At 38.8% G+C, this 24,075-nt stretch overlaps 1 protein-coding gene across 2 annotated transcripts in view; it reads left to right on the plus strand.

Moving 5' to 3' along the window:
* The window catches only part of Pou6f2 (POU class 6 homeobox 2), a 507,949-nt gene that overhangs the window by 244,131 nt on the left and 239,743 nt on the right, over positions 1-24,075 (plus strand). For both annotated transcript variants that reach the window (XM_021180807.2, XM_085830808.1), the window contains 2 exons: positions 1,089-1,180; positions 4,386-4,614. In XM_021180807.2, coding sequence (XP_021036466.2) covers positions 1,089-1,180; positions 4,386-4,614 — 321 coding nt within the window. The remainder of the gene's footprint in view (positions 1-1,088; positions 1,181-4,385; positions 4,615-24,075) is intronic.

Consider the following 24,075-nt stretch of genomic DNA (forward strand, 5'->3'; position numbering starts at 1 on the left):
TAATCCTATTATAAAATGCTATTATGATTGACACATCACTGTGGAGATAGAAGTCAATTGAATAATATGTAGCAGTCAATTTTATTTGTAGCTTAATGTGCTGAAGTATTTTTTCCACATTTCCATTATTTATAAGTCTGTCCCTTAGGAGACTATATAGAAGAATTTGTTTTAAATGAGCCAATAATACCTTCTTTAAAATTTATAAGCATGACAGAATCATATCTTTTTTTCATTGGTTGGCCACAGCATGCCAGTAAACAGAGTTTGAAATCTCTTCCACTTGCTATTTATAGGAAAATCACCTGGAAAGTGGATCTTGTTCAGGCTTGATAGGGACTGGATTTCAGCCACTCCATTAGGAACTCCAAGAAAACAGGAGCGTTCACTGGGGACACTTCAGAAATGGCTCCCATTGTGTTGTTTATTTTTTATTTAAGTAGTTATTGCTTCCACCATCATCTTAAACACTGAGGTTTGCCCTGAAACAAAGCACACAAGCATACAGACAATACCCCAAGGCCTTAGAGATGTGCTGTCAAAGTGCTAGGAATCCAACGGGATCTCAGCTGGGGAATATGATGTGCTCAGTGCCTACAGATGTGGGTCTCTGTGAATTGATGGTGAGACATTTCTTTTTCTCTGCCTGAGATTGTAATAAGGCTTTGGACAGTTAGCTTAACTATTACTCACCTCTGCATAACACACACAGTTTCATACACATGCATGAGTGCATGTGCACATACACACATTGAACTGGAATATGCTTTCCAAACTGATGTCTAATGTTAAGATTTTTGGTATATATATATATATATATATATATATATATATATATATATGTGTGTGTGTGTGTGTATGACAGTATACCTTTTTCTACTGTCTGTTCTTTCTACCTCCTGTTGACATTGGTCATCCTGAATGTACCATTGTATCATTCTCTGCCATTGTCAAGTGATTTGAAAACTATTGAAGAGTTACTCTTTCACAAACATCTATTCCTTAGTGTCTGTCCTATGACATCACAGAAATATGTTGTCCCCAGGCTGGACTTTATACTAAGGGAACTTTTCTCATTTGAATTCTAGGGGCCAGAGGAAACACAGTCCTACCAGATCCAGGAACTCCTGACCAGCACCAGGCCTGTCAGACCCATCCCACCTTTCCAGTTGGGCCACAGGTCAGTATCTTTCAACTGTTTTGCATTAGGCTGCATTTAAGATGGTTTTACCATATAAATAACCAAATAAATAATAATGAGTTAAATCCAATTAACTTCAACAGGGCAAAGATGGTGATAAATTCTTGTATGGGAAGCTATATGACTACATTATTTATTAAGTACTCTCAAGAAAATATGTGTTTGCAAAAGTCTCTTCTTAAAGGAAAGGAAGGTTTTAATCATGTGGAAATGGTTTTTTTTCCCTTTAAAACCTTCTCCATCTAGGCTGTGGGCTAACATGCAGTTTTCTCGAAAGTAAAACTTTAATGACTGGAGTGTGAAGAAAATTAAGTTATTTCAACCTTACTATAGCCATTTTTGAAATACAAGATGTGATTTAATATAAAAAAGTTAATGCAATTTTAATGCTAGTTCAGCTTATTGGGTTTGACAATACTGTACATCACGCATAGCTCTTGCATTAATAAAGAAATACATTCATTATTTTTTAAAGTCCAATATTTGTTTTTTCCAGCCTGGCGTGGGTTATATGGAGATGTAGAACACAATTATAAAAGGCTGGGCTTTCTTTAACCTCTGCCATCTCCTGTGAAACTTTCAGAGTTCATCTTGCTTTTATGGAGCGAAATATCTGGGTGTTCCCCTCCCCATTGCTGTTCCTGTTGTTCCTGGAAATGAACCACTTTCAGTACAAGGAGCACTTGCCCAAGTGCAAAGCTTCGATCAGACTTGACACTCTAGTCACCATGAAATCTTTCAATGGCCTTAGGTCCCATCATCCACCTCAGAGCCCAAACCATTTCATATTGATAGACATGAAGAATGGTCAGTGTCTAATGGAAGACAGACCTAGAGAGAGCTCATAAAACTTGAACCATTGACTTCCTTGTGCCAGGCCCTCATGTTTTGCCTATGTGTGTGCACAGATATGCCTGGAAGCACAGGATTCCTAACATGTTTCAATATTCTAATTCTTAGTAGAATGACAGACTCAGGCAGTGAAGAAGCACTGCTCTGTAACAACCAGGAGCAGCCATACCCTATCTTAAGCCCAAAATCCAATCTTAAAATTTTGCCTGTCAAGCCTCCAAACCTGTGTACAATGTGAGAGCTACTACATATCTTCCCTTGAAGTATCATATCAGTTGGCTGCTTACCTTACTAGGAACCTTGGAACCAGGCTACAATTTCACTATTATTCCCCAAGTCTAATGATTGTTCTTTAGAGTAATTTTGTATTTTTTAAAAGGAGAGGCAAAGTTATTGGTGTGAATTTGTAAAGTAAACAAATCCATTGGGAGCCCGGAGCTTCCTTTGCAAGGATCTGGAGGGTACTCTAGAGGGCCCAGAGCTTCCTTTGCAAGGATCTTTAGGGTACTCTAGAGGGATGGACAGGGGATGCACCCACTCTTACCATCATTCTTCAAATGCAGAAACCCTATGTCTCTGAATCTGCTCCTTGTATGGGAGAAGGAGGGTAAAGAAAGATGACTCTGGAACAGTCTATCTGGTCTTAAACTTGACTTCTCCAGGCACAAGATATGGAAATTCCAGCAAACTATAAAACTCTCAAAGTCCCATTCCTGGGATAATTGCAACATCACAATAGAGCCTGGTGATTATAATCTGTCTGTATTTAAATACTTTTTCTATGTTCCATCAAAAGGAAAGTCAGTTCTACATAAAGTTTCATTTTGAATCCTGTAGAGGAAAGCTGTGGGATTATATTTTATTCCCTAGCTTCTGCAAGATGCCCTGGTTTAAAGACTCTAAGGTCAAATGGCCTTTGCTGGCATATAGCCATCTAGAACTAAAATCTTAGTATGTTCCTCCAGTGAAGACCCTAGCCCAGGACTCAAACAAGATTTGTGCTCTACTGCTGCCTTTCATACCAAATCGTTACCATAAAATCAAGACTGGACATACTCATGGTATATATAGTAACATCTTATTTGGGGGAAGAGTAAGAAAGAATTAACAGAAAGGGACTTTTTAGCATTTGATCTTAAAGTATAAGTATTTTATTTCTATTCTATTTTAGAACTTGGCATTATACATATATACATATAGAGAACTTTTAGATATACTTATGCTATTTTAATAGCAACCACTCATTTACTATCTTATTTATTTTCATGTCAGTAACATTTTATTTATTTATTTATATACACATACATGTATTATTTATCTATTTATTTATTTATGTGTGTATGCACATACATGTACTATTTATCTATCTATCTATCTGTATGTCTGTCTGTTTATTTATTTGTGTGTGTATATACACATACATGTATTTTTCTGCATGTACATCTGCATACCAAAAGATAGCATCAGACAATCGTGAGCTGTCATGTGAGTGCTAGGACTTGAACTCAGGACCTTTGGAAAAGCAGTGAGTGTTCTTAACCACTGAGCCATCTCTCTAGTCCCCCAGAAAACAGTTTTTTTTAACTTTCCTAAATAGGAACCTAAATAAGCCATTTTGATGACTAGACAGTGTCTCATCAGGATGGCATTATAACATGAACTGCTTCAACATTTATGTGATTTAAAGTGTATTGTATAATTTCTTGCATTGCTCTCTTTTTCCTTTGAATTCTATCATGAAGTTACATCTTAGAATATATTCTGAGTCAAATGGGGACACAAATATTTACCATTCCTCATATGCATGTATTTCCAGTTGCTTTCCAAAGGATTCTGCTAGTATCCATGCCCTCCAGCCACAGAGGTGTAGGAAGGCATCACTAAAGGCCTAGCATCAAGAAAATCTTTTACACTGTATTTGTTAATGTAATACTTAAAAACCTTTTGAACCCAAATGTAATAAAAACCCTATCAATATCAATGACTTCTTTCTGGGACAATATAGAATAAATTAACTGAGTACTTTAAATATATGCAAAACAAGATCAAATGAAATTTCAACTCAATTTGCAATATGTAAAGGTACAGTATTTCTTCAAAGGGTATTAAAGCTCCACAGAGATTCTAAAAGAAATTGAAATTTTTTTCAAAGAAATTAGTGAAACATAATGTCAAAATGTAATTTCCTCCTCATACACTTCCCTTCTCGGATGGGGTACGCTTCTTTTCCACTTCTTAGGAACTTTCTGACCTGATATGATGGAGGGATTGTGCTCTGAAAGGCCATGTCTTGTTCTGATAGAAAGTGAGCCAGCTTTCTTTTGTCTTGCAGCCTCTTCTGACGGCACAGCAGTTAGCCTCTGCTGTGGCCGGGGTGATGCCCGGAGGCCCCCCAGCCCTCAACCAGCCTATCCTCATCCCATTCAACATGGCGGGACAGCTAGGTGGTCAGCAAGGCCTGGTCCTCACACTGCCCACCGCAAATCTCACAAACATCCAAGGGCTGGTAGCAGCAGCTGCAGCTGGAGGCATTATGACTCTGCCATTGCAAAATCTACAAGGTAACCATCATGCCCAGATGCTGGGTGATGTTCTATTCATGGGATGAGTTTTCTAAAATGGACCAAAAAAAAAATGCGCACTGAGTGGGGAATGTGGTTTAGGGTTGCTTCTGCCATGAAGGAGGCGAAAGGCTTCTGCAGAAAGCTGCATTTCCAGTTGTTTATACGCTGGCTCAAGCCTTGGTTTTATCAACCTGCATTATTTCTCATGAACACCAAAGCCTTTCAGGCCCTTTAGAAGCACTTATAGAAGCAAGATCATTGTGGGACACACCATCATTTAAATGTGGAATCACTGTGTTGTTATTTGAAGACACAGTTGTAATCTGACAAGATCTTCAATTTTCCCACAAACAAGGCAAGTTTGGAGGTTATTTACATCTGTGTTAGTGGTTGGGACACTACAAATACAAAGTATCATTTGAGGATGAACTTAATGATTATTTTGCTACTGATATAAGTGTTAAAAAGTATATTATTTGAGTTTTTAGTAGAAGGTATACTGTAATTTTATTGGAGAAGTTATTCTGTATATTTTGAAAAGTTTAACTTTTCTTTAAAAGTTTGATACCATCAACACTGGTTGATTTCCAAATTATTCACCAAAGAAAAAATAATTATAGTGAAAACTGTTCTGAATAAGAATATTATGTCTCCTACCAAACCAAACTAACCAAACAACAACAACAACAACAAAACAACCAACAACAAAAAACCCAGCTATCTACTCTGAGGTTACTGAAAATAGTTTGACTTCTTCACTTATGTAAATGTAAGCAGTTATTTTGTTTTACAGGATGAAGGTTTGTCTGAATAAGTCCTCAGAATAACAATTCAAATTACTTTTAAATTGGTTAAGTGGTCGGTGTTTATTTGACTTATCAAACTGGTTAGAATGTCACACTAATATACACTAAAGGACAACCAAGAACTAATGACCCTTGACCCTCCATGCACTCTATGTGTTCTGATATCCCACCATTGTTGCTACGTCTTAACTTTCATTTTAATGTTTAAAACAAAGTCTCTCTTATACCATTAAATTGTGCCAAGTACCTTGCCATTCATAAATCATGCATGCTCAGGATACACTAATGCATGAACTTTGCTTGTTTCAAATTTGAGTGCCTGGGAAGCCAAGAACTTGAGATTAAGCAAATAAAGCAGGAATACACAAGGTAAAAGCAAAAGTAACAAAGTGTGGGGCCTGGCTTCTTAATGTAGGTGGATGATGAAATCTTAATGAAGAAACAGGCATTATCAAAATGCACCCTTCCATTTGGAACATGTGTGCTTATGGGAATATTGAATATTATAAATAAACATCAGCTTGTGGAGCTCCTGGGCTGTGAATTAATTCTGCTTGGTTAAGATGGGCTCCAAAGTCAGACTGAAGGAGAGAAGTCTTTTTATACTTTCATTGTAGGTCAGGGCTGGGATTTTAGTGCCTGTTAGCCTAGGGGTTTAAAGTCAGTGCTGGCCTGTGGTGTAGCAAGGCTTTCTCCATTTTGTTCAGATGTTAGGTTAAAGTATGAGTTTAGGATTTAGACCTTGACTTCTTGGCTCTGTTGTTCCCATGTCAACCCAGCATGTTGTGGCCTGGATGTGGCCTGGATGAGTCAGTGGGGACAGTGGAAGGCATGAGCTTCTTTATCCTTTGGTCCCTTTGGCAAATGTTCCAACCGGTATCACCTTAAGTATATTTGCATTCTTAGACAAGGTCATGCCAGACACAGAATTGGAACCAAACACTTCTCCCTTTGAAGTCATCTTTAAGATGTCAGTGGTCCTGAAAGGGAAATGGTGAATTCACTTATGTGAAACCTCCCAGCTATATGTCAGCTGAGTTGGGGAAAGGTTCCCTCATTTGCCTTAATATCAAGCTGTATCGGTGAGTTTAGCTACCCATCTGAAACTTCCTCTTATTTAAGATCCAAATCAACACTAGACAAGGAAGTTCTACTCTGGGTTTATTTAGACTTTTTTGATTCTTGCATATCCGTACACGATTTCTTAACACCTAGAATTCACTAACCAAAGATGGAACCCTCCTGGTTTTTTGGAAACTAAGATATTTCCCAAGACATAGCATACCTTCAGTGTTAAATAAGGGAATTTCCAGGAAAACAGGAATGGTTTAGTATCCTGTGAGGAATCCAAGGATGGTAAGGATAAGAAGAAGAAAGTTTCTTATGTTCATAGTGACTTCAATCAATGGCAGTTAATGAGCACTACTTGAATAGCAATGTCAGACATCACCTTTAAATCAGTTCACCAGCACCCAGCCCAAAGCTGACCTTAGCATGATTAGGTGACATTCTACATCAATGGTTCTCAACGTATGGAACACAACCCTTTTGGCAAACCTCTATCTTCAAAAATATTTATATTATAATTCATTAGCAGTAGCAAAATTAGTTATAAATTAGTTATGAAAGTTATTTTATAGATGGGGATCAGCACAACCTGAGGAACTGTATTAAAGGGTCATAGAATTAGGGAATGTGGAGAACCATTGCTCTACAGTCTGTGGTGCTCCTAGGCAATACTCGTGGTGGGCAAGCTTCCTGAGTTCTACCACATTGCAGAAGCTACTGTCATGTGGGAGAGTGAACAGATGGCTGGAAGCAAACAAAATTGTCTTTAAAAGTTTGGTCAACTTTGAGATGAAGATGACAGTTCTAATGTCCTCAGCTTATAACTTTTCTCAAAAGCGGTGGCCTTGACAATGAACACATTAGAATAAATCTGTATACACATTTCTATGGGCATAAGCTAGTATAAAGGCTAAAAAGCTGTTCCCCTTGCAGAACCCACTCTTCACATGATAAACATGCTGACTTCAGCCCAAGGTTTTTAGTGTTTTTAAATGACTAATAAGCCTGTTCATCCGTAAGAGACACCTGCTTTCCCAGTGATTTGAGGAGTGAGAACGAGAGCAAGGCCTTTAAGTGTAACACACCTAGTCCAAATGAAGTTCCTAATCTTATATGCCTCACATAGATCTAGGTAGTTCCTTCTCTCCCCTTTTCAGTTGATAAATTAACTTAACCAACAAGAACTTTCTCTAATAATTTTCTAGCTTTCTTGTCCAATCCCCCCTCTGCTCTTCATTTAATTCAAAAGCTATAGATTTGCTAAGAAGATAAAAAACAAGTGTCAACATCAGTTTCTTAATGGCTTGGAACTCAGGTATAAATTTCCAAATATTTTCCTTTATATTAATGTGATTGAGAGCTTATTCTTTTACATCTCCCATCAAGTAGCATAGCATAGTTCTCAGAGGAGTTCATAATGCACACAGGCATTGTGATGAGTTCTGGTGAGGAGACGCAGCATTGGAAATGGCCCTTCGAGATTCAGACAGTGCTTCACTAGACAATCTCCCCTTCAGAAGGAAATACCAGATAGCATCTGGAAAGTTGAAAACTCAGAATATCTGACTTCAGCAGGTCCCTGAATGGAATCTGCAGTTTTACAATTTTCCATAGATGATTTCTTGTATACATTCAAATTTAAGACACTTTTTCATCTCCAGTTGGCAGCTCCTCACTTCACCCCAGTTTTGGTCGATTTGGGTTGCTAAAACAAAAATACCATAGACTTGGTGAGTAACAAACAGTAGACTTTTTTTCTCATGATTCTAGAAGTCTAAGGTCGAGGCATCAAATTTAGTTGTAACAGAGGCTCACCCCTCATTCACTGTTGCTTGTCTCCTGAGTCCTCACGGGCACTTTGGGTTTTCATTTGTACGGACACCAGTGTTCTGCTCTAACCAATTTCCAGAGGCCCTTATTTATACCAATCCTTGGGGAATTCGGTTTTAGTACAGATGTGGGAGGAACACAAGCATTCAAGCCACAGCAACCCTAACACAGCCAGAGGCTCCTTTGCCAAATTTTGAGCAGCCTATGTGGCCAAATAGTGCCCTCATGAACTCTACTGCATTTTTCCCCATGCCAGATCCCCAGGTGAGAATATCAACCCAAGGTATATTTGCTTCTGTCACTACGTTTGGGTTCCAAAGGCCAAGGGAAGCAATGTTCTTGTTTAATTAGAGTGTTACTGAACTGTCTGCCCTAAGATTTTTGTCCAGAAAAATCTTTACATTGCCCATAAAGATAACTTGAGCCAGCAGGAAATGCATCCGCAAGGCCTACAGGTCTTTTTTTTTCCTTCTTTCAGTAGATCTTTCGTCTCCAGAAAGAGATTCACACCCATCATATCACTGGTACTGTATTGATTACAAAGGTCATGAGAATGAGGTACATTATGTAAGAGCCCAGGACTAGCCCTGTAGGCTAATCTCATTTCAGCCCATACTGAGGTCTGCGTCTCAGGGAATAAAAGTAGCCATGAGGAGGCTAGCTGAATAGATATCATATATACAGCAGCAAGTGTCTATCCTCCTTGCCCAGAATGACTAAGAACCCCGTTTTCATCTTTTCCTGCTCCCTTCAGGCCATTTTTCTATTGCAACTTAGGTTCATTTGTTGTCCAGTTTCCAACTCACATAGCTATAGGGAACTTTGTGCCACTGTCAACCTCCATTTGTGCATATAGCCTTTCTTTTGCATTTATTAAAATTTTAGATTATCCAAGAAGGAAATTGCCTGTTAGGAAGGGATGCTTTTATTATGGATTACCTTGTAGACTCACTAGCCAAGTGGGAGATTAACTGGCTCCATGCTGATGTGTTCATTCTTACTCAATGTGTATTAGAATGTGTGGTGGTTTGACTATGCTTGGCCCACGGAAAGTGGCATTATTAGGAGGTGTGGCCTTGTTAGAAGAAGCATGTCACTGTGTAGGTGGGCTTTGAAGGCTCCTAGTAGTGCTCAGGCTCCGCTCATTATAGAAGAGCCAATCTTCCTTTGGCTGCCTTCCGGTCAAGAACTCTTTACTGTTTCTCCAACACTGAGTCTTCCTGGATGCTACCATGTTTCCTGCCATGATGATAATGGACTGAACTTCTGAAACTGTAAGCTGGCCACACAGTTCAAAACACCCTCAGGAAACCTGTCTTCTGTGTTTCTACAGCGTGGCTCATTAAGCCCTACTTAGAGCTTTCCATTGCTTTACCAAGCCCCCAAATCCACACCTCCTCCAATAATGCCACTTCCCATGGACCATTGTAGCATGTTAGGTGTTATTACCTGATCATTGTTTTCATTTAGTTTTTTCCTCTGAAATAAACTATGATCCAGAAATGGAGGGGACACCTGTGATCAGAATCCTTAGGCTGGAAGATACATGCTTTTGATCTGGATCTTGACAAGAAATGACTCACACTTTAAACTGGATCTTGAGACATAGTGGACATGAAACATTTAAGCCCAGGGATGCCTTTAATTCTAGGAGAGAGAAACAAGCTCAGAGCCATCCCAGGGCAGAGAAAGTTACATGTAGAGAAAAGCTTAGGTCCAGGTGGAGTGGTACATGCCTATAGTCCCCAAACTCAGCAGATCTCTCAGTTTAAAGTCAGTCTACAGAGCATGTTCCAAGACAGCCAAGCTTAGGCAGCAATGGAATTAGAAAAGAGAAAGCTACTGATAATTTAAAAGAACAACACGATGGCCAGGAATGAAGGGGTCATGCAAAGAAGTTGAGCTTGGGACCATGAAGAAAGACTATGAGAGGCTATTGGTAAAGCCTAGTTGTAGCCGAAGACAAGTAAATTGGATATGGCAGTATGATGAAATGACCACAAAGAACAGCAGTAACAGTGGAATGGAGACAACCAGAGCCTAGAGTGCTACATAGGGCAGAGCTGGAGAAGGAGCCAAGGGTTCTACATCTTGATACATTGATCTGAAGGCAGCCAGGAGAAGACTGACTCTTCTACAGTGGGTGGAGCTTGAGCACTGGAGTCCTCAAAGCCCACCTACAGCGTGACACACTTCCTCTATCAAGGCCAAGCCTCCTACAATAGTGCCATATCTCCTGATACTGCCACTTCTCATGGACAAAGCATCTTCAAACCACCACAGAGTGTATGGAATCTGAGCAAGCATGCTAAGAGAACTTGCTAGATCTCTTGTGGGATGGTCGTAGGACTTACATTCCATGTGGATGTAATCAAACCCACAACTGTGAAAGGAGATGAGTAGTGACAATAAATCTGGAAGAAAGAAAATGACTTAAGTGTGTTCTGTGTCACGTGATTTTTAAAACTCCTTTAAAAGTCATCATCTTCCCTTTCACTGATTCCTTTGTGAAGCAGATACTGTGCTAAAAATAGCACTGAGTTACTCAAGAAAGAATCAATTAGTTGAAATGGCAATGTGAAATCTCCTGCCTGGAACTCATACAAATGTGTTGAGTCTTATTTTGCCTAAACTCAGGCAGAAAATGGAAACATAAGGGTATACAGGGTGGATGTCAGTGACAACCACAGTAAAGGTGTTAATGGAACAGCAGAGAGGGACTATTAGGACAGAAGAGTTGGGCTAGTGACTTGTTCTTACAGCACAGACCACAGTGACCCACTAATCACTGTGGGCAACACAAATGGAAATGTGCCATGAAGGAGATTTATATCGAAGTGTGAACACTCCAGTTAAGTCAGGCAAAACATTTAAATTAATGACCAAAAAGACATTAGAGATTGCAGCTTAACATGAACATGAAAAAGCAATTAGATTCAAGACAAGTTTAAAGTAAAAAAAATCAGGTCAAAGACGGTTTTCCTGTCCTTGGCTCTGACAGGAACCCTGCCCTGCTTTTCTCTGACTCCCTGAGTTAGTTGAGTTTGTGTTGCTATAAGAGAATCACAGATGCTGGCTGCCTGATGAACAAGTTTCCTTTGCTCACAGTTGGGGAGATTCAATGACTGAAATTTGGTGGGTTTGTAGGTTTGGTCTCAGGTGAAGAAGTTGAGTTGCTTCTGATGATGATGCTCTCCATCACCTGATTGTCTTCTAGTATTACCTTTTCATCTATTAACATTCACACCACTCCAAAACCACCAGGTAGAGAGCAAACTTCCATCCAAGAATCTTTGGTGAACAAGCTATATTCCACCTATAATATTCCCCAAACTAGTATCTGTACATGACAAAGAATTCATGGATGCTTTTTGTGAGTTGTATTGCATTACCTTTTTGTTTGTGATAGCACTGTCTTAACTAGGCTATACTGCATGCAGTAAAATACATAGTTCCTTTCAATGAGCTGTGATGATAGTATACAACCTTGAAGTGTGCATCTACTGCAGTTAACAAATAAAACATTCCATTATTCCACTAAAATTCCCTTGTTACCCCTTTCAGTCAGTCCTTTCTGTCTAATCTGGTAGCTCTAGCTTAGGTATACATTAGTGTTTTCTGTTCCAGAACTATAGATTCATATTGTGTATTCTTTTAAACTCAGCATGATGTCTCTGATATTCATCTACTATATGTGTGTGTGTGTCCTCTTTTGTGTCATTTCAAAGAAGCTTTTCAACATTACACTATACCACATCTGTTTTGCCACAGTCATTCCAACATCCCAGTTATGTAGATACTATTGAAATCCAATCCACTGAACCCAAGCTAAGATCTTTGGTTGGAGTTATATTAGTCAAGGTTCTTTGGAATAACAGAACCAATAGAGTACACACACACACACACACACACACACACAAATGAAAGATATAAACAGAGGATTCATTAGACTGTTTTATATGATAGACTTACAAAGATCAACACAAGGCCTCCTACTCTCTGGAGAGGAAGCTATCCTAGTAGCTTCTCAGTCCAAGAAGCTAGATTCTCAGGGGTCTCAATTCAGTGCTGCAAGCCTGTAAATTCTCTGGAGAGCTACTAGTGTTGATTCCAAATTAGTAAACCAAAGAAGCTGGAGTCTGATGTCAGCAGAAGCTATATACTCCCTTCAGAAAGAAGTCACAATGGCAGCAATTATCACTGCTTTTCACCTTGAATCCCCTTGTAAGGTACAATTTAATGGAGGGCAGATCTTTCCTAATAGCTAATGATCTCTAGAAGTGTTCTGATGGAATGCCCATTCTAATGGAATGTCTTCTAGGTGATGCTAATTCACCCAAGTTGACTATACCAACCACCACAAGGCCTTCCAGGGATGCATGCTTGGCCACTGCTCTCCTCAACTCATGGTCCAAGCTCTACAGTCCCACCCTGTCGGTCATCTGTCTTGACAACATATGATAAAGATTTTCTTTAAAGAGAATGTAAAAGCTATTTGTGTATGCCTCACAGAAGCTTTGCAGCGGAAGGATTGCCTCACGATTCCAAGGGTTAAAACATTCTCTCTGATCCATTTGTTTCCAGCCAGCTCCATGTGCCAGTTTTTCCAAGACGAAAATCTCAAGTCTAATATATTTAGTTTCTTTTCTGCCACACCTTCTCTTACAATTTAGCCAATGTCAGGGTGAGGAAATCCTGGGCTTTTAAAAATACACTCATCTCCCAAGACTCTGAACACACTGTGGTCTTTGCCTGAAAACCTCTGTCCTTTTCAACCACTCTCAGTTTGACCATCCCCATTTCTGCTTTCTTTATTCCTTTACCCATTAAAAACTTGCTCTCTATAAAGCTCTCTAAAGTATTTTCATTTCTTCGTTTTCAAGCAGGCCAACTCCCTGGGAGCAACAGCATCAGCATTTGTGATCCTTGGCTTTGGAAAATATAAACATTCCTTGTTTGCATCTGACTCTGTTCCCAGAATGAAATCTCTGTGAATATCAACAATATTTAGTTCAATGACATTACCCAAGAATGGAGGACATTACTGAATCACCTATCAGAGGTGTTCAAGGTTGGATGGGTGGGTAGGTGGATAGATGGAAGCTGATAAATAGGTCAATAAATATTAAAGAATCACTAGGGGTTAGTCAAGTAGAGAGAAGCAAAAATCCCTTAGTTTAGAGGAGACATGAGAAGAACAGGATATATCACGTCTATGAAGATCTCTCTTGCTCAAGTCAAATTGTCAAAGAATCAGAATAAAGAGAAAAGATGAGGGCAGTAGTGAAGGATTTTGTGTGCTTTTTCTCTTGAACATAAGAATTGGAATCATAATCGGGCGTGGTGGCGCATGCCTTTAATCCCAGCACTTGGGAGGCAGAGGCAGGTGAATTTCTGAGTTCGAGGCCAGCCTGATCTACAGAGTGAGTTCCATGATAGCCAGGGCTATTCAGAGAAACCCTGTCTCAAAACAACAACAACAACAAAAACAAAAAACAAAAACAAAAACAAAAACAAAACAAAACAAGAATGGGAATCATAGATCTGATATGTTATAGGTGGGCATATTTAACATCAATATCATTGTGTTACATTTTCAAAGATATGTGTTTGCACTTGTAATAGTAATCCTGAGAGTTTAATGTTTCTAATAATAATATAAGAATTATAACAGACCAAAAACCTTAGAAAAAGAGAAATCCAGACTAAGACATGGCTCTAGAAGCCAGAACAAACACTATATTAGGTTAAATAGTTTGAATCATATAGTAAAAAAAAAAAAAAAAAAAAAAAGAATACTAGTTTGATGAAAAACATATAAAAAATCTGGTTTTGTTTTTCACTAACACAAAGCTTACTTGTTTATTTATAAAATGTTTTTTGAAATTGTAACCTTCAATGTGGCTTTGATGGCTTGAATGGAAATGATCCCAATAGGCTCAGATATTTGTATTCTTACTGCACAATTAGTGGAACTGCTTGAGGAGGATTAGGGGGTGTGGCCTCATTGGAGGAGTTATGGCTACTTTGGAGGAAGTGTACTCCAGGAGTGAGCTTTGAGACTTGAGCCTCTTGTCATTATCCTATCTGTTAGGTACCTGGAAATTCAGATGTGAGCTCTTATCTTCTTACCATCATTTATGCTTTGCCACCATGAACTCTTACCATCTGTAACTGTAAGTCCAAATAAACATGGTATTTTACAAGTTTCCCTGGTCATGGTATTTTATCACAATAATAGAAATGTAAGACAGGTGCTGTGACCAAATACCTGACAAGAAACAACCTTCAAGAGTAAATATGTGTCAGGCTTAGAGTTTGAGGAAAGAGAGAGTCCACCACAGCAAGGAAGGCATGGTGACAGGAACAATTTGAGGCAAGGACAACTAGGAGAGAAGGTAGCTAATTATATCAGACTCAATGTCAGGAAACAGAAGAATTTGTGTAGCCAGAAATTTGTGTAACACTAAAGCCTCCTGTCTTCCACCCATACTCCCCGTCTTCCAGCAAACCATGTTCTCTTGATAGAACATGGCTCCTAAGAGTTTTATAATCTTCCAGAATAGCTGGGGGTCAGGTGTTCAACCACATGATCCTGTAGGGGACATTTCTCATTCAAATTATAACACATGGTATAATGGATTATGATCTAAACTTGGGATATAGTGATCACCATAAACAATCTCTAAGGCACAGTAAAATGTACATATTTCCCATCAGTAGAATAAAGCAGGTGAAGTGAGGCAAAGATAGAAGTGAAATGTATAGGTTAATAAGTCATGGCCTCTACATTGCACAGAAAACCTGAAGAGTTATACAACTAGGAAAGAGTGTACCCAGATGAAGTTCTAAGAACTAAGAACAATTCCATGAATCTGGAACACAGAAATGTTGAACAACTTAAAGGATAAGATGTCATTATTATTTAGCTTTCATTAAGCTATGCTAAATTAGCAAACAAGAAAAGCCTAGTGTCATCCAACAACCCATGTATGTTTCTTTGTTCATTTCTGATTATGTGTTGTCTTCAGGTGAGCAGGAACTCTGCTATATAGCCTACCAGCTCAACTCTCAGGTTCAAACTGAAAAGGCAGCCCATCTCCCAAAAGTGCTATTCTCATTGTTTGGGAAGGAACAGAGAATGACAGAACCCCATTGCTCACTGAGCTTTGCCAGGGTTGTCCTGAACATCACTTCTAGTCCTCTTGACCATGGAAGTCACTTGATCAAGCATGCTACCAGAGTAATGGCAGATGGAGAAGACAAGCCTAAAAGAGATGAAGGGGAGCCTGTGGTTGTAAGCTGCATTACAGAGAGCTCATCATTCCAATAGCTGCAAAGACATTTGACTTGTGTGGATGTACTGGCTGGTTTTGTGTGGCAACTTGACACAAGCTGGAGTTATCACAGAGAAAGGAGCCTCCCTTGAGGATGTGCCTCCATGAGATCCAGCTGTAAGACATTTTCTCAATTAATGATCAAGGGCAGAGGGCCTAGCCCATTATGGGTAGTGCCATCCCTGGGCTAGTAGTCTTGGATTCTATAAGAAAAGCAAGCTAAGCAAGCCAGGGAAAGCAAGCCAGTAAGCAGCATTCATCCATGGCTTCTGCATCCACTTCTACCTCCAAAGTTCCTACCCTGTGAGAGTTCCTGTCCTGACTTCTTTTGGTGATAAACAGCAATGTGGAAGTATAAGCTGAATAAACCCTTTTCTCCCTATCTTGCTTTTTGGTCATGAAGAATTGTGAAGTAATACAGACCCTGACTGAGATAGTAATCTTAAAATTCCTGCAACACTGAGGCTCCAAAGTTCCATTAGATGAACACAGAAGGCTGTATGAACCATATGGAGGCTCCATGGAACACATGGACATCAATAACTACTTAAAGTTATAGAATTCAAACAATGAATATAAAATTCAATGGTATCTCAAAAGAATTAGAAAGTACTTAAAATAGCAAGTTAGCACTTATGAAATTAGTATTCTCCCTTTAAAACATATATTTTATTTTTAAATTAAAATATAACTATATCATTGCATCATTTCCTCCCTCTCTCTCTTTCTTTCTTCTTACCCTTTTACATCCCCACAATTCTAGGTCCATCTCAAATCCATGGCCTCTTGTTCTTTAATTATAACTGAATAGATAGATAGATAGATAGATAGATAGATAGATAGATAGATAGATAGATAGATGCATCCTGCCGAGTCTGTTTAGTGTTGCTTGTATTTCTATCTTTTTAGGGCTGATTTCTTTGTATCAGCCTTTAAAATTGTGGATAAGTCATCTCTCAAGAAGACTTATCTAGCTCTCTCAGCTTTCCTTGGATTCCTATAGCTCTTCATCTATGGATGGTGATACTGTCCCATCACGACCGAAATGTCAGGTTGATGATGTCATTGTTCAGGTCTTCTTTGGGCAGCCATATTTTTGAGACTATGTTGGATATGTAGCTCTGTGTCTGAAAGATACAACCTTTCAGCAGACTTTCTTGTCTTCTGGCTCTCAGAACCTTTCTATCCTCTCTTCTGTGATATTCTCTGGGTCTTGGGTGCATGGATTGTGCTGCAGATGTATCATGGGCACCCTGTGGTCAATTATTCCCTGCATTTTGACCAGTTGTGGATTCCTGTAATGGCTTCTATCTGCTACAAAAAGAAACTTCCTTGGTGAGGGGTGAGAGTGACGATTACCTGTGGGTATAAATATCAATATTTAAAATGCATTTAAGAACTAGGCTCATTTAGGAAATTGGCAGTAGTAGATTCTCTTCTAAGATGTATGGCCTTGTTAAGCATTGGTAGTTGGCTAGCTTTCCAGTACCATGATTTCCTGTGTGTGGAGTGTGACTTAAGTGTCACACCAGGATAGGATGGTTATTTGCCTTTTCTCCCTTATCAACTTGTATAACACCCTCTGGTACTGTGGAAGCTAGTCCCCAAGGAGGAGGCTTTCTGCTCAGATCCAGCTTGAATCCTGAATCCTTTGTTTGAAGTGCATGTTTGGCTTTTTTTCAGCAATAGGAACTTACCTTAAATTTCCAGGATGCAATCAAAGGCAACAGCAGTGGCCTATATTGTCCTGGGAATCTCCTGAACCCTGCTAAGCAACAACTCAAAAAAAGGGATTTTTCCTGGTACTGGAGTATTTATTAGATAGTCTATAGCTGGCCTAAGTTCATTTAAATTATACACACACACACACAAACTCACAAAGATATATAAATATAGATATAGATATACTTACATGTTTCCAGCCCTCCGTATCCTCTCCCCAGTTAAAAATCTCTTCCATTTTTTCTCATTTTCCCCTTGATTATTTAATATTCAAGAAAAGAAAAATTGTAGGAACCAGAGTAGATTTGGTAGTTTCTGGGTATGGTGTGGCAGTTAAAAATAAAGGAGACAAGGGAATCCAGAGGCAGATGTACCGCTCTCTTCTATCCATAATGGTGGTCACATAAATATGCAGGATCTGAACAGAAAGGGGTTTTCAATGTATGCACAATACACTTTAATTGTTCAAATGAAAGTAAAAAGTAAGTGTATGATTTATTAGTGCACTAACTTGGAAATACTAAAGAAAGATGTTTGGGTACAAAATTGCTGATGGGGTTAAAGTCCGAAAAAGCTTCATGGAAAACTCCCATTAAAAGTGTTGTTGGTTCCATTTTGTGGATAGAGAAGATAACAATAAAACAATGGAAGTTTAAAATGCATACTTTAATGCAATTATGTAAAAGAAACTCAAACATACAAACACACACACACATACCACAAAGAGGAAAAAATAAACAGTATGATACATTCACCCTTCAGTATCTCTGGGTCACTATTTCTGGGATCCCTAAGGAAGCTCCCTTAAGAAGCATTTACAGATGCTTGAGTGCTGTCCATAAGATGATGCAATATTTACAAATTCCTAGGTACATCCTCCTGAATTTTTAATACATTTCCAGGTGACTTATAATACCTGTAAATAGTATATAAAGAGTTGCTGTGCTATTTTGTTTAGACATCAATGACCCAAAATACTATATATGTGCGAACATGTTTACCCCAAAGCAGACCCTGAGGATTTACAATGTATAGATATGACAGGCCAATTATATACAACAGTCTTATTAATAGAGTCTACAAAGTCAAAGATTATAAATAATTGAATTTCTTTTGCTCATTATCTGAATACTATAAAATATCTACATTAATGATCATTATCTTAAAATGAAAATACTTTATATTGATTAAGGTGGAAGATCATACCCAAAAATGTTATTGCCAGCATCACCAAAGTTAGGTACCTTAATTTTCTATCTCGTTTTTCAAAAACCAACTATTAACTCAAAGTTCACTAATTCTCAAAATAAAAGCAATAAAAACATAAAAATCTGTGCATTTATTATATGTCAGCACAATTCAAATATCTGTAATGATTTCATGTCAGTCACAATGTCTATAAGAGGGTAGGTCTCATTGGCTGACATTGGCATTGTTGGTGTCTGGATGGTGGGCATATGCACTGAATACTCTCATGTATCTATCATCTTCAAAACAAGGAGTTCCTAGGGATTGCTTGCTCCTAGGATTTCCTTTTATGCTGTCCTGTTGATACACACACTCAGAAAGCTGCCCTCTACCGGTGACACCATGAACATGAAAGCTACAGCAGAAATGAGAATGCTTCTGGCTTTTAGTTTTTAGTGATATGTGGCTTGTTGTTACCAAGTACAGTATTAAAAATGCCTAGTGCATAAATTCATATTTGTACTGTGAGTCAGAAGAGTCCCACATGACACATCATACGATAATACCAAACCCACCATGAAGAAGTTGTGAAAGGTAGTTACAATGTGTCTCACTTTGGCAGTTTTCATACCTTTGTATCTCCAAGGCTTCAAACATTTTATTTAAAATACCCAGAGAGCCTGTTCTGCAGTACATTATCCTTGAAACAGGCATCGCCGAGGCACTGGGGCATGGATTAAACTAGAAGCACATGAGTGAGGAGTTTGACTAGTATACTGCGTATTTAAGAGATACTGTCAATGGAATAAAGCATTGTCAAAGGATAATGGTTTCCAGCTGCCACATAAATGTCAAAGCAGAGCCAAAGCATTTACTTTCAAAGCAAAAGGCAGGAAAGGAATGTGATCCCCAGTTCGCACATAATAAGGCTGTAAATCCATCAGGAATTTCCACAGCATCTCACAATCTGTCTACACTAGGATGTACAAACTGGATTAGATTCCAAGCTGGCCATCAGAGCTGGCAAGAGAGAGAAACTCCTTCCCAATATGGCTGCTGTGAGATGCCTGTCTGGAAAAGGAGCGGACCATTAGGAAAGATGAAAGACAGCTGGGATTATCAGGTTACCTTTTCCCAAGTGAGGATTTCTGTATCTGGGAGAAGAGTGAGGCCTAAAGAATGAAGAGAGATTGAAAAATGCAGAAGTGGAATATGGTTCCCAGCTCCTTTCTCAGTGCAGAGAAATGGGGGGAATGGGGAGCTCCTGTTTCCCTCAAGAAAATCATCTCCTGTGTGTTCCACTCCCATGGGGCACATTCCTGTGAGAGGTCACAACTATGGTATCTCAGCTGCCTCTAGGGAAAAGGTAAACCCCATTTCCTCCCAAAACTGGTGCTCAAACATTGATGGATCTATTTCACAACCCTTTGCTTAGCATCTTGCCAGGTACTGTGGTAGGCTCCAGTCTAATTAAAAGGCTATTGCAATGAAACAGGGGCAGAGCATTGATGGTATCAACAAAGAGCAGAGAGGGCAGCTTTAGAAGCCTTGGGGATGTGGGCTTGAAGACACCTAATGTTCCATGTAGAGTGAGAAGAAATGAAATTAAGAACAGATTCATTGGTCAGTTCAGCAATAAGAAGCTTAAATGGAGCTAGCTGTGCTACCTAGAATCCTTGGATCCAGAATGAAGAATGAAATCTGTGGTGGAGATGCTGATTCAGAAGCCATCAACAAATAGGATTGAACCCAGAGAGAGTGCTGGTTTGGAGCAAGAAGAGAGCTGAAAAGGAACGCCAGAGTTCCAGGCCCGAGCATAGGCGCAGAAAGATCCCCAGCCCAGGGTGTTTGCTCAGTCTACTCTGAGCTCTCAGGGACTCCTGCAACTATGTCAGCACTGGGTTCTCTTTCCAGGGCAGAGTAGACACATTTACAGTGGAGTTTTTGTTGCTTTCCCCTTACATAGCCAGAACGAACCAAGCAAAAAAGAAAGAAAGAAAAAAAAAAAAAAGAAAAAAAAAGCCCTCTGTCAGTTGGCTTTTTAATCTTCTAAGGACATGCCCAGTTTTCAAATATAAAACAGTTATCTTAAGAGCTTGTACATGAAAGCTTTGGCAGTGTTTTCTCTTCTGCTGAAAAGGAGCTCCATTGATTTAGATCTATTATTTAAAGATGTAGTTGTAGTCCTAAAATCTCAAAATGAAAATGTTTGAATCCCTTTTACTCTTTCTTCTCCGTAGAGCACTTAGGTCACACCAGTGATAGTTCTGTCGGTTGGCAGAAATGACACTCAGTTCAGAGAATTACACAGGCAGTTTCTGTGCTCTGTAAAAATCCATAATTTAAGAAACACTTTTCTTAGGTGACTTATATGGTAAATGTAAATAATGTAAGCAAAATTAATTTTGAAAAAAAAAAACCATTGTTCTAATGTTAGCCTTTTCCTTTGGTTTAACATTTTCTTTTCTCCAAAATATATTTATCAATTATGCTTACTAAGAAATCAGCCAAAATTTTGGAGGAAAAAACTTCCACATGGTATGTTTGCTGTTTATCTCTGGAGTAAGATTAGCATGCATGCTGGGGTCCATTAGCACATCTTTTTTATGCATTTCAGTTCCTCTGAGTACTGTTCCCTCCGCCTGGGATTCTTAGTGCAATGTATATATGTACTCAGCATTTGAGAAAATATAATTTAAGTTTTCTGTGTTTGGGAAATAACTCACATAGGAGAAAGTTATATTAAATAAATAATAGAGGTAAAATTTATACTTCTATATATTTCAAAGCTAATGTCACTAACTTACAATGGAATGGTAATGTGAAGACACAGTGCTGTAATTTGATTGATTTGTTTTGACAGCAGCCAAATAATTGAGAGTGAAAGGTGTCAGCACAGATGAGATACTGTACCAGCCACGTTCAGCAGGCAGCCCAGCAGCTACAGCCACCCGGGTTTTATTTCTTTTGATTTTGTGCTGCTCTTGACTTCTAGTTGATTAGGAAGCCGTGAAAGGTACACAACTTCCCAGCTATGGAGACTTCCAGAGAGCACAGGCACATTTAGGAGTTTGTCGAGCAGTTGAAGAATGAAGACTGACAAAGGCTCTGAGACAGCAATGGCACACCAAGCTTTACACTATCAGTCCCTCCCTTTATTCTGCAAGTTGCTGTTGCAGTGCATTTTTTGTCTCATTTTAAAGTGATTTGGAGTCAGAGAAAATATTAGATCCCAGAGAAAGGGGGTGTGGCTGGTGAGGTCTCTGTGCCATACTATTTGTCTGAAACCCAAGTGCCTGGTCAGAATAAGAATTGAGGTGCTCAGTTAATATAAAGGTGAATGGTCAGGAGAGGATTAATTAGGACAGCCTCTGCCCTTAGGCAAATCTTGGGTGTGCAAGTTAATGGAGTCATGTGTAGATCATACTGACCAGTTTTAATTCCAGCCACCTACTCACTGTCTCATTCCTAGGGCTACTTTAAAAGGTTGTTTTAAAGATTAAACGTGATGCTAGATGGCCCATGCTTAGCACAAGGCCTAAGTGCACAACAATGAGAACTACCTTTGTGACTGAAAGATGTGAACTCTAATATGGTGGCCATAAGCCACATGTAATCTTTGTCAGTAAAAAGGTAGCTATGGAAAGATGAAATATGCTATGCATGGAAAACACAAGCTTTTCAGTTCAAAGTGGTGAAATCTATTCAGGATATATTGTTTTATTTAGATACGACACATTTTTATATTGAAAGTAGACTCTTCTCTCAGGTAATAGATCCCAACCACAGTTTCACCTCCCTCCACTCCTCCAGGTTATCCCCCACCTGCCATTTCCCTGAGACCCAGAAATCCACTCCCCCTCTGTCTACTCTTCAGAAAAAGAGCAAACCTCCAAGAGATAACAGCCAAACAAGACAAGACAAGATATTGTAAGACAAGGCAAAACCCCTTATATTGAGGCTGGACAAGGCAGTCCAATCGGAGGACAAGAATCCCAAGAGCAGGCCAATTGAGACAGAGACCTAAATATGATACATTATTAAATTAATTTCCCTGGTTCGTTTTTCATTTTTTAAAGTACAAATACTAGAGTTCTAAATTGCATGTGTGTCTCACACCCTTTGCCTTGGTCGGTGTTGGCCTGAAGGAGCTGCTGCATCTCAGGTACATACAGCACTGGTTACAGGGCAAGTTGATTAAAAATAATTAAATGCATACATTTCAGTCTTGGAAACTCATGTAGAAACTTAGAAGACACTCACGTAGACAGCAACTATTAGACAGTACATGGCACAAGCTCCCTCTGTGGTTTGGGAATGCTGGGCTTTGGCTATATAGAGAAAAGCAGTAGTAGACTCTAAGAAGTCTCCCTTCATCAGACTCTAAAGTGATCTTTCTTTTTAGACTCTTAAAGGAAATTCTCTAAAAATTAGAGAATTGTCATATTTAAAATATAATAATCCACACACATTTGTGTGCATATCATTACATATGTGGCATATATAAAAGTGATAGCAATCAAGTTAACAGATGTCAACACTGGCTTCATTTGCTTACACTACATCTTATGAGCGTTCAAGTTGTTGTGCCAGGCAATGGGTTTCGTGCTGCACTGGGTGACATATGTCACTACAGTTGTTCTTGCTCATCTTGTTTGCAATCTTCAGAAATTAAAGAAATCAGATGAAGTTGCACATGTCTCTCTATCAGTTATTTTGAATAGCGTTGTACTCTGAAGCTCACTCAGCCTTAGGCATACACAAAAAGTCTGTATTCTGTGTGTAATGCAGCCCTGCCTTCCAGAGCCTCCTCAATCTTTAATTAAGGTTTACAAGTGACAAAGTTTTCATTTACTTTTCCTGTAACTGCTTAACTGGGCTTAGAATTCTAAGTTATTACTTTTAGAGAATGAGGAGATTACCATCCCGCTTTGATAGTTCCCTGATCATAAGCATTACTTCAACTTTACCATTTCTTCGTAAACAAAATTCGGGTTGGGTGTTTTTTAATTTAAAATTTTCTCTTTAGATTAAAGGTGCTCCAATTTTACTGTGAAAAATCTTTGTGAATTTATTTCTACTTCCCAAGCTTGGTATTTGTGATTCTCTTGTGAAACACACAGTGAATATTACACTCTTTCTCTGCTCTCACGTACCCCTTCTTCCTATGGCATGCTACACATTTTGTGATTTTCACTTATTCTCTCTGCAGCTATGTATACTGTTTAACCTTAAATTTTTTATTTTAAGGACTGTACTCGAGTTGCTTTTTTTTTTGAAGCTTTACTTGATTCTTCTTTCACTTTTTCTTAGTTCTCTTTAATTGTTTTAAGTATGTTATTTGTTTGTTTGGTTGGTTGATTGCTATTTTGTTTCTTTCTGCATCTAACTGTCCTTATGCTTAGGAGTATGAGCACCTAACTAAAGTGCTATCCTTGTCGCTGTCACAGTGAATAGTTTCTTTGGGGTAAATAATTTTCTACTTTGGAACACTTTAAACAGAGATT

The sequence above is a fragment of the Mus caroli genome, unplaced genomic scaffold, assembly GCF_978045245.1.
Source record: "Mus caroli unplaced genomic scaffold, Mus_caroli_1 scaffold_15, whole genome shotgun sequence".
NCBI lineage: Eukaryota > Metazoa > Chordata > Mammalia > Rodentia > Muridae > Mus > Mus caroli.